General features: G+C 47.4%; 1 protein-coding gene across 2 annotated transcripts; it reads right to left on the reverse strand.

Annotated features, from left to right (window-relative positions):
- Positions 1–2,915: 2,915 nt before the first annotated feature.
- On the reverse strand, positions 2,916–8,237 carry KLF4 (Kruppel like factor 4). 2 transcript variants are annotated; one of them, XM_028524373.2, is made up of 5 exons: positions 7,682–8,212; positions 7,448–7,568; positions 5,819–6,818; positions 5,555–5,719; positions 2,916–3,993 (listed from the first exon to the last, which is right to left on the reverse strand). In XM_028524373.2, exons 1-5 carry the CDS (start codon positions 7,684–7,686, stop codon positions 3,818–3,820), a joined length of 1,467 nt encoding a protein of 488 aa, XP_028380174.1. In that variant the 5' UTR covers positions 7,687–8,212; the 3' UTR covers positions 2,916–3,817. The 2 variants fall into 2 exon arrangements, with proteins under 2 accessions (XP_028380174.1, XP_028380165.1); XM_028524364.2 differs by having other exon boundaries at positions 5,555–6,818; positions 7,682–8,237.
- Between the last annotated feature and the right edge of the window lie 5,016 nt (positions 8,238–13,253).

The raw sequence follows: 13,253 nt of genomic DNA on the forward strand, positions 1-13,253 counted from the left end.
TTCTTGGTGGTTTTATATGAAATATTATTGAATGACACTGCACATGAACAACAGTTTCATAAGCAAACTATAGGAAGCAGACACAGCTTCAGTTCAGCACTACACAAACATGCCACTACAGATAGCCTCTAGAAGGAGCTAAGAAAATATGAAAAAAATAAAATAACTACATAAAATAAAATACACAGTAAATAAGATGATAAAGTACTAGAATACATAAAAAGCTTTGTGTGGGACTGGATGGTGCTTGTGGGTGTAGAAGAGAGAGAGCGGAGAGGAAGTGGAAGGAGAGAGACTGTGGACTGTAAACTCCCTTACATATGTGTGGCGTTGTGCTGAATAAAAGCCCCTGAAGCCAGAACACAGAACAGGTGGCTGACATAGGCTGTTAAATTTAGATACTCCCACATATCAAAGGACACCAGGTACCATCACTGCTTGTTTTACTATTTTCCCTGTGGACTTGCTTTCATAGCCTAAGGACTGCCTCATCTGGGCTTTCTAATATGTAACAAAATTATATGTAAAAACTGTTAACCTCCTTGCTGGAGACGGTGACGGTTTCCATTTTAACAAACCCAGACAGGATTGTCAAAGTCAAACAGGGTTTCAGGTAGAAAGAACATTGTTCTGAAAAAGGCATTTTGTTGGAAAAGAGATAGACGGAAAGTCTGTTGATACGTAGGAAACACTATTGTTAATTGTGTGTGCACGCAAGTTAAAATGGAGGACATATAAAATTAAATCTTATAAGGAAAATGTAATAAGCAGGCAGCTCAATTATTAGGTGCTCCTTACTACACAGGATAAACGGCTCTGTAATACAGTAATGACAGAGTGTGTCCCCAGGAGCTCAGAACTGATTGGTACTAAATAGTTTTAGCTATCTGTGCACGTTGAAAGGTTTGTCCAGTTATATTTTTGGAAAATCTTCCTCATTTATTTTGAATATTTAAGCTCTTTTGCAAGTTACACAAAGTTAATGCAAGTTATAGATCCCTATCATATTATAAAGATTTAAATAAATTTAAAATGTCTTGAGATTTTATGAATGTCTCTTCTACTTGAGGTAATAGGCACTTAGACAATATGAAGATGGCAACAACCATCCAATAAATACTTTTCATACACCCACTGTCTACCAGAAGGCTTTGAGTAAGACAAAGGCAGAGTATAAGAACTACAACCACAACTTAATATGAAGAAAAAGGTGTTCAAATATAGGCTCCTTGTTTGAGTAGCTTTCATTGCTCTTTTAAAATTAAAGCCTAAATACTTAGATGTGCATTCTTAGAAAAAAAACAAAGTTTCTCCATTTTAAATACTTGTTTTAGAATATTTGAAAACTACAGAAAGCTTAAACTGAGAAAACTAGTGTTTATATTTTGACATTTCAGTCCAGTCTTGCCCCTTTTCTATTGCTTCTCTCCTTCAATGCACACACACTTAAAGTTACACAATTGGAATCATACTGTCCATAGTCTTATATCCTACTTTTTCCACTTAACATACCATGAGCATTTTTCCATGTCATTAAAAATGCTTTGAATATGTTCTAGGCCACATAAAATTCCATCCTATTGGTGCACCTGTTTTCTTTTAAGCTAAGACATATGCCATGTTTTCCCATTATGTTAGACTCTTTTAAAAAATCTATTTTTATTTTAGAGAGAGGAGAAGGGAGGAAGAGAGGGAGGGAGGCATGGATGTGAGAAATAGTGACTGTTGGTCTTCAGCAAGCACCCCTGACTGGGGACAGAGCGCGAGGCCCAGGTATGTGCCCTGACCAGTAATGGAACTGGCAACCTCTTGGCCAATCAACTGAGCCACACCGGCCAGGGCTGTGCCGGACTCTTAAAAGCCAAGGAAAATACCTTGTGTTGGTCCACCATGAGCCTCTTATGAATTGCTGTTTTTTATTCCATGTATAAAATACACCCACGGTGCAAACACTTCTGGACTGTAGATATAATGGGTGGTTAATAAGCATCTAAAGAAAATGCCAGTCAGCTTCTGTCCACTTGACAATGTTAATTAGTCACCCACATCCCCATTACAAACATAGCATCAACAAGTGGCACAAATGCTTTTCTCCATTTTTGTGACTGCCACAGCTCAGTCTCAGACTTAGAGGGACCCACCTCAGAAAAGTCTCGGTGCAGTTTCACACTTCAATAACTCCAGAAATATGCTACAAGCTTACAAAAACATTGTTTAAAAATTTAAATTTACACTTAGTTTTGTGACTTTGAATAATTTGTAATTCTTTGATTTCAGTCTCTTGAAACAATAGGGCCGGCCATCTTCAGAGAACTGATGAAGTTTTAAAAACAATCTGCTAGAAACTTTGATTCTGACCTGGTTAGGGTTTATGGTTGGAAGTATTATCTGTAACACACACGAAGGATAAATGAATAAATGAGTACTTTAATCCTCAGGAGGGCACTGTGGAACTACTTCTTAGGGTTCCCAGCTGTGAGAAGTTTCTTTTGTTACACAAAATTGTTCTGACTGCAAGGCCAGGCCTCCAAGAGATAGATTTTTACATTTAATTTTAAGAAACCATAAGGATCTTTTAAAATGTGAAACTGGAATGTGTATATTTATTTTATGAATACTTTCATATTAAACTGAGCAAACTGAAGAATGATTGATTGAGCTTTTTCTACCTGTCAGTACATACTCAGGTAAGGAAACTCAAGTACATTGGAAAGAGCAACCTGAGACAGGTAAATTTAATTCTGTGATCTCCAGCACCCAGAGTTTTCAGCCCTACCACACTGGCTGTGGTAATAGTAAAACTAAGTAGCCTTTTAAAGCTTTCTTTTCATCTGCTGAGCCCTACCCATCCTGTTTAAATGGACATTTCTGCTACATACTTTTTCAGGGGAAAACAAAACGAAACGAAAACAGAGTTCAGATAAAATATTATAGGTTTATTTAAAACTTAATTCTCACCTTGCGTATGCAAAATACAAACTCCACAAAATGTTCATTTTACTTTGTAGTTTACAAATATACAAAATAGAAGTTTGCTTAAATTTATATTACATATTTATTAAGGCAAGGAACTATATAGAAAAAAATATTTGTTCTGCTTAAGGCATACTTGGGAATAAACCATTGTACAAATTATTGCACATCTGAAACCACAGTGCATAACAGACTGTCTGCATAAAAAGGTTAAAGTAAACCAGGTCTATTTACCTGACTTAGGTCATACATGTAGATCGGAAGACAAAAATCGATTTCCTTGTCAAAGTATGCAGCAGTGTGAGAACTTTGGCTTCCTCATTTGGTACCTTTAGAACCAAGACTCACCACTCACCAAGCACCAGTTTAGTCTTTTAAAACACATTTTCTGTACCTGAATTTTTACTTCTTCTTCTAATATCATAATAATGGCTTTTAGAAGGCAAAGAGAGTAATACAAAGTGATCTTTATAGGTATATTGCGTGGAAACACAATTCAAGGGAATTCTGGTCTTCCCCCCACCCTCCCCACCCCCAACTCACGGATCTAATTTATACCCTGACATCCACAGCTTCCAGTCACCCCCTTGGCGTTTTGTAAGTCCAGGAATATTCAAGTTGGGTTTAGAATTGGAATGTTAGAAGATCCAGTCACAGACCCCCCCCCCCTCTGTTCTTTGATTTGTCTTTGGGTTTTTCCTCCTGTCTCCTGATTATTCGTCCACAAGACTTGCCGGGAACTTGACCATGATTGTAGTGCTTTCCAGCTGGGCTCCTTCCCTCACTGGGAAAAAAATACTGAATTCTCTTCTGGCAGTGTGGGTCACATCCACTGTCTCGGGGTTTAAAAGTGCCTCTTCATGTGTAAGGCAAGGTGGTCCGACCTGGAGAAGGCCCGGTCGCACTTCTGGCACTGGAAGGGGCGGTGCCCGGTGTGTTTCCGGTAGTGCCTGGTCAGTTCGTCTGAGCGGGCAAACTTCCACCCACAGCCGTCCCAGTCACAGTGGTAAGGTTTCTCACCTGTAACAGGAAAATAAAGCCCTTGAAGCCATCGCTCCAGAACAAACATCCAGAGGATGTATTATAGAACGGTACACCTGAAACCTACATAATTTTATTAACCAACATCACCTCCAAAAATTCAATAAAGAATTTCTAAAACAAATAAAATGCCAAAAGGGCTATAGAACCGTATACCATGCTGATACTAGTTGAAAGCAAGCTGGAGTTATTTCCTGAACAGGAAAGAAGATACAGGAAAACTCAGAACAAGGGTTAATTATCAGGTATAAAGAGGGATATTACATAATGATAAAGGGGTCAATTATCCAAGAAAATACGGTAATCCAGAATAGATAAGTCCAATGAAACAGAAAGCAGATTAGTGCTTGCTAGGGGCTGGCGAAGGGAATGAGAGTGACTGCCTTAGCAACTTGGAGGTTGACTTTGGGGGTGTGAAATGTCTTGGAACTAGACAGAGTTCTAGTTGAACATTATGAATGTACTTAATTCTACTAAATTTCACACTTTAAAAAGGCTAGGATTTCATTTTATGTGAATTCTATCTCAATAATAAAAACAAAAAAATTAAAAAAAAAAAGAATTGGCCATGTAAAAAAATTGGAGCCTGCCCCCCAAAAACCTGAGCCTAAATATTAAAACCAAGTCCCCAAGTATCCGAGTCTTCCCACTCTGAAAGGATCTAGGAATGTCTTAAAACCACGTAAGGCCATATTGAATACCAGATCATCAGTGAGAATACATCACGCACATTGTTTTCGCTCCTGTTTTTTAGAGGGGCATTAGAGAGTTGAACACGGAAAAACAGATACACACCTAGCCTACACTTCTACAGGGCTAACATTGTCATTCCTTTGAATCAAGATATCACAGTGGTAGAAATAAAACTTATGTCTGCTAGTGTGTTTCTTCTTGGCCCAAACCGAGTCATAATTTTCTATCCCACTCAATTGGGTCTGAAAAAGCCACAGGAGGCTACTTTTCCTGTACCCAATTTCTGTTATTTTACTAAATGCTACACCCACATGACTTTGTGTACCTACTACTTCAACTGATATGGAAATTCTCTGCAGCTGAGGATCCTAAACCAGGATTCTCAGCAATCAGAACCATTAAATACTTGATATTAAATAAAGTCTAACTGTAAGACTAGAACTAAAAAAATAGAGTGAATCGAGAAAGGGATCAGGCAATGCAAATGGCCTAGAAAGTTAAAAATGGATTTAAAAAGCCCACCATGCTTTTCCACAGCAAAGTATAATTTCTTGATTACAAGGGCAGAGCTTTTCTTAAGCTAAGAGAGGCCCACGTTCACCCTGGAATCTCCCTGCCCTTCAAAGGCCTGACAAAACTGCACATTTAAGCACTGATACCATCCATCAGGCAAAAGGCTCCTGGGCAAAAAAGTCGGCGCCGTTTGCTGCTCTCTCCCGTGATCCAGATGGAAGAGATAGACGGCACCCCACATCCCAAGGGAGGCCCCAAGGAGTAGCCATAGTTGGCGGGTGGGGCTGGATACCAACCCGCCCTTCTCTCCTTTCTGCCCCTTCTGTTCTCCTACCTGTGTGAGTTCGCAGGTGTGCCTTGAGATGAGAACTCTTCGTGTAGGTTTTGCCGCAGCCCGCATAATCGCAAGTGTGAGTGGCTGTTCTTTTCCGGGGCCACGACCTTCTCCCCCTCTTAGGTTTGGGCTCCTCAGGCATGCAGGAGCCGGGTGGCATGAGCTCTAGGGGTGAAGAAGGTGGGGTCAGCGTCATCCAGTGGGCCCCAGAGGGCCGGCACACGGAGGGCTCCCCAGCCCGAACTATGAATCCCCGGGACTGACCTTGGTAATGCAGTGGTGGGACCTGCGGCTGCATCTGGTCGGGCAGGAAAGGTGGGTAGTTGGGCCCCGGGTGAGGATGGAAACCTGGGGGAAGCGGCAGAGCAGGATGACAGTCCCTGCTGCTCAGCAGTTCCTCGGCACCCAGGGTCGGGGTAGTCCTGTTGGGGAGCTGCCGCCCCAGAGGGAAATCATGCGCAGGCGGCCGGTGGCCATTGCTGAGAGGAGGTCCGGTGCTCAAGTGGGCCTCCAGGGGCCGACCGACGGTGCACGAGGAGACCGCCTCCTGCTTGATTTTAGGGCACATGCGCGGGGGCCCGCCGCTGTAGGGCGCCACCACCACCGGGTGGCTGCCGTTCGGGCTGCCTTTGCTAACACTGATGACCGACGGGCTGCCGTACTCACTGCCAGGGGCACTCAACGACGCCTTCAGCACAAACTTGCCCATTAGCCCGCCACCTGGCGGCGGCGGCGGCTGCTGCTGCTGCTGTTGCTGTTGCGGCGGAATGTACACTGGGTCCAATTCGGGCCGGAGGAGTTCGGCCACGAAGCCGCCCGAGGGGCTGACGTCGTTGATGTCCGCCAGGTTGAAAGGAGCTGTGGGAGGGGGCGCAGACTCCCTGCCATAGAGGAGGCCGCCACTCGTGCTGCCGGGTGCCACACCCGGTTCGGCCCGGATCGGATAGCTGAAGCTGCAGGTGGAGGGCGCGCTGACAGGACCGCTGCTCGATGGGGAGGACGAGGATGAGGCCGATGCCGACGAGGACACGGTGGCGCCCCCTGACTCCTGATGGGACAGCGAGTTAGAGAGGATAAAGTCCAGGTCCAGGAGATCGTTGAACTCCTCCGTCTCTCTCCGGGGTAGGAGTGCCGGATTGCTGCCGCCACAAGCTACCCCGCCACTCTCCAGGTCGGTGGCAACGGTCGCAGCCGCCAGGTCGTACGGGCGGCCGGGAAGTAGAGGAGGAAGTCGCTTCATGTGGGAGAGCTCCTCCCGCCAGCGCTGCGGGGACAGAGCGAGAGAGAGACCATCAGTGGTATTCTCCAGCTGCCACCCGACATACTGGCTGGCCCGGCGCACCTACACCGCCAAGGCATGGGGAATGGGCAGGCAGCGCCCAGAACTCCAGTGCCAGTGCTCCAATCTCGGCCCACACTCGGGTCCGAGGAGAGGCGGCGCGTCTGTTAGGAGAGTGATATGTTGTGTCTGCCCGATTGCGTGTGAGCGAGCGCCTCGGCTCGCCAGCCTGGGTCCCTCCCCCGCCACATCCTGGGACGCTCCCGCCGTCCCCGGAATTGGGACACCGAGGCTCTCCCGGTGTGCCCTCGCCACGGGGACGCCTACGCGCCAAGCTCTCTCAGACCAGCCCTGTGGCCCGCGCGCCTGCCCTACTGCCTGCGTGATAGGGGACGTTTGCGGACCCGGCGTGCGCCCCCGGCTGCTCCGCAGTGTCCAGACCACACGCATGTACAGCTGAGCCAAGAGCGCAGAAGCCATCCCGAGAAAACTGCGGAGCCCTGTGCACTCTTTCCCTTGTCCCTAGGGTTCTCGGTGACTCCAGGGCTCCGCCCATCCCCACGCTACCCACAGAAACCCACCGGACGCTCCCCACGACCCAGGGCAACACTCACGTTATTCGGGGCACCTGCTGGACGCAGTGTCTTCTCCCTTCCCGCCGGGCCAGACGCGAACGTGGAGAAGGACGGGAGCAGCGCGTCGCTGACAGCCATGTCAGACTCGCCAGGTGGCTGCCTGTGGGTCGGGTGGGGCGCAAAGGAAGGCAGGAGTCAGGGACCCACTCTCGATCGCCATTCTGGTGTGTCTAACCAGCCCTCATTCCTCCCTTCGCCCTGCGTTGCACCTACCTCATTAATGTAGGGGTACCCGAACCCCAAAGTCAACAAAGAGGAAAAAAACGACGAAGCCAAAACCAAAACCTCAAATTGCCCGAGATCCTTCTTCTTTGGATTAAATATAAATGGGAGATGTCTCTTTTTAAAAAAAAAGTTCCTTTGTATACAAAAGTTCTTATAAAAGTCGTAAATTCTTATAAAAATAAGACAATCAGCAAGGCGAGTAAGTAGGTCCGGTGGCCGGGCTGCTGTCTTCGATTCAGCAGCGTCCCCCACCGCTGTCGCGGTCGCCGCGGCTGTCGCCGTGAGAGCTCGGGCTGTGGCCGGGGTGGCGGGCGGGCGGCGCCGCCAGGTGAGACTGGCCGCAGTGGCGCGGATCTGAGGACTGGGCGGCGGCACAGGGCGCAGAGTCCGGGGGGCTGAACGAGGCGCGCGCGGCCATGGGCGCTGGCCGCAGGCGGGTGGGTGGGTGGGGGGCCGGAGGGGCGGGGAGGGGCACTTGGCGGCTCCCGGTGCCGCCGCCGCCGCCGCCGCCCGCCACCGCCTCTGCTCCCCGCGCGCCCGCAGCGGCGGTCGTTCTCTCGGGCAGGGAAACTGCCGGCAGCCGACGCGCACTCCTTACTTATAACTTTGGCTCCGACCCTTCCCCCCGCCTCCTACCGGCTGTTCGCTGCGGCGCGCCTCTAGGCCCCGCCCCTCCCTTTCTTTTCCCCTCCCTCCCAGCCCCCCTCGCGTTGCCTTGACAGCTAAATAAACAAACTCGGCGCACGTGGGGGCGGGGGGAGGGAGGGACACTGGAGGGGAAGGAGGGGCGCGGGCGGGGCCCAGTCCCGCGGTGACGCCAGCCCGGCAGCTGGCGGGCGGGAGCCGCGCTGACGCCGGCGGCGGCGGTGACGGCGGCGGTCCTGGCGCGGGGCTCCGTGTACCCGGCGCAGGTCCGGTCCCGGTGCGGCTAGGGTAGTTACTAGGTTCGAAGGCCGGGCCTGAGAAGGCCGGTGGGGCAGGGGGGATGGTTAACGCGCTCGCCGCTGTCTGCGCACTAGAGAAAAGCGCGATTATTCGCGTGACTCATGCAGCCCTCCGTCCCTCCCTTACGCACGCAGGAGCCGGGCGCTGGTCCCCAGCACCAATGCGGGCGCTTGGCCTGGCCTCGTAAGGTTGTTCGCGGGCTCTTCTGGCGGGTGAGGGAGAGGATATGGAGAGGAGGCGGGTGCCCAGCACGGTGTAACGAAAACTGGAAACTCGAGAAAACTGGACTGGGGGCGGGGGCGGGTTATTCCGCGCCAGGGAAGGGCGTGAAGAGACCCGCATGGGGAAAGGAGAAAAGGTTTTGACATTTAAAGGGGCGAGGAAGCGAGTGAAAGGGTTCAAGATTTACTGGTGGGGGTGGGGCGCGGGCCACAGGGGCTGTGAGGCTCGGGGGCTGACACCTTTCAACCAGGGAATCTCAAGCATTTTACAAGCCACGCACTCTCCACTTTATAGATGAGCAAACTGACTCATAAAGAGGTGAAATGGCGAGATAAAGGTCAAACGGCAACTCGCTCCCCTGGCTGAGGCTCCAAGCGGTCCACTTCGCTGAAAGGGACTTAGCCAGGAAGTGGAGCGATGCAGTAGGACCCCGGTTCTCGAATGGGGCACACCGAGCTGGCGGCTGCGGTCTCTGTCCACCGGGAAGTGAAGAGGAAACGGCGATCGTTATTTCAAGTGTTACAACTCTGCCTCCCCACCCCCACTCCCCGTCTAGTTTGTGATCAGTAATTTTCCAGCCAGGAAATGTTTTCGCCCAATGTCTTCTCTGCAAACAGTGCCTTTTTTTAAAACGTGAGTGTGGTGTTCGGTATCGCTTGCTAAACGTCCGCCTGCGAGGTGTTTAGTTTGGATTCAGGCGTACCGAGAGCTCCGCCCGCTCTTTCCACCGATATCCCTCGCTAGTAAATGCTGCAGCTCCCGCCGGGTGTCAGCCCAGGGCGGGGAGGGAGGCGAGGGTCTTGGAAAAAGGTCCAAGCTCCAGCCCTGGGCAGAGTGTGATTCACCTTCTTTGAGGTCTACCTGCTTAGTACTTTAAGTTGTCACCTGATTGAGTCGTGAGATTACGGTACCTATTAGGTTTCCTAAGAATATTTGTTATCCCAGATTTTTCCACTTCTTACCGACCACAGAAGCATTCTTGGAATGCGTCTCTCTCCGTATGAATTCACGCCCACCCTACCAACGCTAGGCCGGGGAATTGGACTCCCTTATAGATGACTTCCATCCTTAAACTCGACGTGAGCCAACGGCTGTGAAGGTCTGCAGCTGGGGGAGGGGGGGCGTGCTTTGGCAAGAAAACCATGATTCTCCCTCCCTTGGCCTAGAGGGGTTCCACCCCACTCCATAGGAGCAGGACAGTTACTTTAACTCTGAAGATAATGCTCTTTTCAAAAACAAGGATCAAGAAAGGAAAACACCTGTTAACCTCCCTCCCCCTCCCGGCACCCCCCCACCCACAGACACTTTCTTTGTGATGCCAAAAAAAAAAAAAATGTTTTGGGATGCTAGGACTTGAGGATTGCTTGGAAAAGTTATCCATTTTTCCATTAAGGCCGGGGTTCCTAAACCTCAGTGAAGTTGGATGAGCCCTTGATTGGCAGCCATCACCCTTAGAATATAAACATGTAGGTCAGGATTTGGAGTTTCCAACTTAGGTAGCCAGTGCATGAGGTGTTTTTCTGCTTTGTTTTAATTTTTCTAAGGCAGTAACCCTTGCCCTTTAACAAAAGTCACCACCACATTGAAACACAATATTAGACAGATGAACTGGAAAGCTGCTATTATTATGTCATATAATCAAGACAAGATTCTGAAACTCCATTTAAAAAGATGAACTTGAGTTTCCCAATAGGTCTGCTAGAGGAAGAAAGCCAGTGCTGCTTCGTGGCAGGCAACTAACTATCTGGTTGTTCCTCTGATTGCATCACAGAGGGAAATCTCTATATTTGCCGCAGATTTCTAAAAGAGGTGCAGAACTGCGAGTTCACAAATCATCTTTCCCCGCGGGTGCCTGCTGTGGCAACAGGGTTATGACCCTCCCTCTTTTCAGAACAGGTAGGTCCAGAAGAGTTAAATCCCTGCCCTATATAATTTATAAACATGAGGATGAGTAAACCTTTGATGACTAAATTGTACTCTAAAATAATAATAACAGAAGACACCCTTTAAAGAAGAATTAAATACTTACTGGTGACTTTATTTCAGCAAACTGATATTACAAGTTTTGTGGTATGGAAGTTAATTATTAACGACCTTGGAGTTATAGATTTTTTTTTTTCAGTACAAACGGCATTTGTTGGCATAAGACGTGATGGAAACCATTAGTGCTGAGGGATTACTGTGGAGCCGTGGAGGGGTGTGATAGATGGAGAAGGCTGCATGAAGGTTTCAGTGAGGGACTCTGCACCCAGGACTGGGAACCATCCGGGCGCTTGGCTGCAGGGGACTTAGGAAGAGCTACTTTTATTTTATTCTGTTTTTTTTTTTTTTAATGTGTGTGTGTGTTTTTAGAAGAGCTGCCTTTAAAGAGGGGAAAGCAAGAGACATTTTTACATATAAAAATTGTTTTGAAATGAAATACCTACTGATGAATAAACAATTGTGAGAGGGGCTTTCACGAGGTAGCAAAACTTTTCACCTCCACTTGCATCTCGTTGTAAACTCCAGCCCCTTTTTAACCTCAGTCTTGTGTAGAGGTTAAGAAAGGGGGCATTAGCACTAGATTTCCTGGGTTTGTGTTCTGGCTCTGCTGCTTTCTACCTGGGCAGGTTACCTGATCTCGATTTTCCTGTTTCTCCTTCTATAAAATGGAGGGTATTAATAGTACCTACTTCTTTTTTTTTTCTTTTTATATTTTATTTATAAGTTTTCATTTATTTCACTTTTATAAACTTTATTTTTTAAGTATAGCTTTTTAAGTATAGTTTATTGATTATGCTATTACAGTTTTCCCAATTTCCCCCCCTTTATCCCCCCTCCACCCTGTACCCCCCAACTCTCCAGCATTCCCCTGTCCTTGGTTCATGTCCGTGGGTTGTCCATATAAGTCCTTTGAGTTCTGTTTCCTATACCATTCTTAACGTCTCCCAGTATATTTTATGCTTACCAATTATGCTTCTTATTCCTTGTACCTTTCCCCCCATTCCTTGCTTCACCCTCCCCACTGAAAACCCTCCATGTGATGTCCATTTCTCTGATTCTGTTCCTGTTCTAGTTGTTTGCTTAGTTTTTGTTTTCACTTTTTTTTAGGTTCAGTTGTCGAGAGTTGTGAATTTGTTGTCATTTTACTGTTCATATTTTTTGATCTTCTTCAGTTTTTTAGATAAGTCCCTTTAACATTTCATATAGTAAGGGCTTGCTGATGATGAACTCCTCTAACCTGACCTTATCTGGGAAGCACTTTATCTGCCCTTCCATTCTAAATGAGAGCTTTGCTGGATAGAGTGATCTTGGATGTAGGTCCTTGTCTTTCATGACTTGGAATACTTCTTCCCAGCCCCCTTTTGCCTGCAAGGTTTCTTTTGAGAAATCACCTGACAGTCTTCTGGGAACTCCTTTGTAGGTAATTTTCTCCTTTCCTCTTGTTGCTTTTAGTATTTTCTCCTTATCTTTAATCTTGGATAACTTAATGATGACGTACCTTGGTGTGTTCCTCTTTGGATCCAACTTCTTTGGGACTCTCTGAGCTTCCTGGACTTCCTGGAAGTCTATTTCCTTGGCCAGATTGGGGAAGTTTTCCTTCATTATTTGTTCAAATAAGTTTTCAATTTCTTGCTCTTGTTCTTCTCCTTCTGACACCCCTATAATTCGGACATTGGAACGTTTCAGGTTGTCCCAGAGGTTTGTAAGTCTCTCTTCACTTTTTTGCATTCTCGTTTCTTCATTCTGTTCCAGTTGGATGTTTATTTCTTCCTTTTGTTCCAAATTGTTGTTTTGTGTCCTGGTTTCCTTCCTGTCACTGTTGGTTCCCTGAATATTTTGCTTTATTTCACTCTGGGTATCCTTTATTTGCTCTTTCATTTTTTTCAACTAAGCTCAATCAGATCTGTGAGCATTTTCATTCTAGGGCTTTGAACTCTCCATCAGATAGGTTGGCTATCTCCTCATCACTTAGCTCTCTTTCTGGAGTTTGGCTCTGTTCTTTCATTTGGGCCATATTTCTTTGTCTCTGCAGGCCTGTTAAGTGGTGAGGGGGCGGGGCCTTAGGTGTTCACCAGGGCAGGGCCACCCTCTTTGCTGCACTGTCTCAATAGTACCTACTTCTTTTTTTTTTTTTTTTTTTTTTAAGATTTATTTATTTATTTTTTTAGGGATGTGAGGGAGAAAGAGAGAGAGAGAGAAACATCAATGTGCGGTTGCTGGGGGCCGTGGCCTGCAACCCAGGCATGTGCCCCGGCTGGGAATCGAACCCGCGATACCTTGGTTCACAGCCCACGCTCAATCCACTGAGCTATGCCAGCCAGGGCTCAATAGTACCTACTTCTTAAAGTGATGAGGATTATAGTTGGGATCTCTCAAGTAAAGTGTTTAGCACAGGGCATGACAGTCAATA

Source organism: Phyllostomus discolor, chromosome 3 (assembly GCF_004126475.2).
Source record: "Phyllostomus discolor isolate MPI-MPIP mPhyDis1 chromosome 3, mPhyDis1.pri.v3, whole genome shotgun sequence".
Classification (NCBI taxonomy): Eukaryota; Metazoa; Chordata; class Mammalia; order Chiroptera; family Phyllostomidae; genus Phyllostomus; species Phyllostomus discolor.

Coding starts and splice junctions, on each gene's coding strand:
- KLF4 (XM_028524364.2), bottom strand. Junction 6,819..7,447: donor CAGCAGGTGCCCCGAATAAC/GTGAGTGTTGCC, acceptor CTGTCCCCGCAG/CGCTGGCGGGAGGAGCTCTC. Junction 3,994..5,554: donor ACACCTGCGAACTCACACAG/GTAGGAGAACAG, acceptor TTCCTGTTACAG/GTGAGAAACCTTACCACTGT.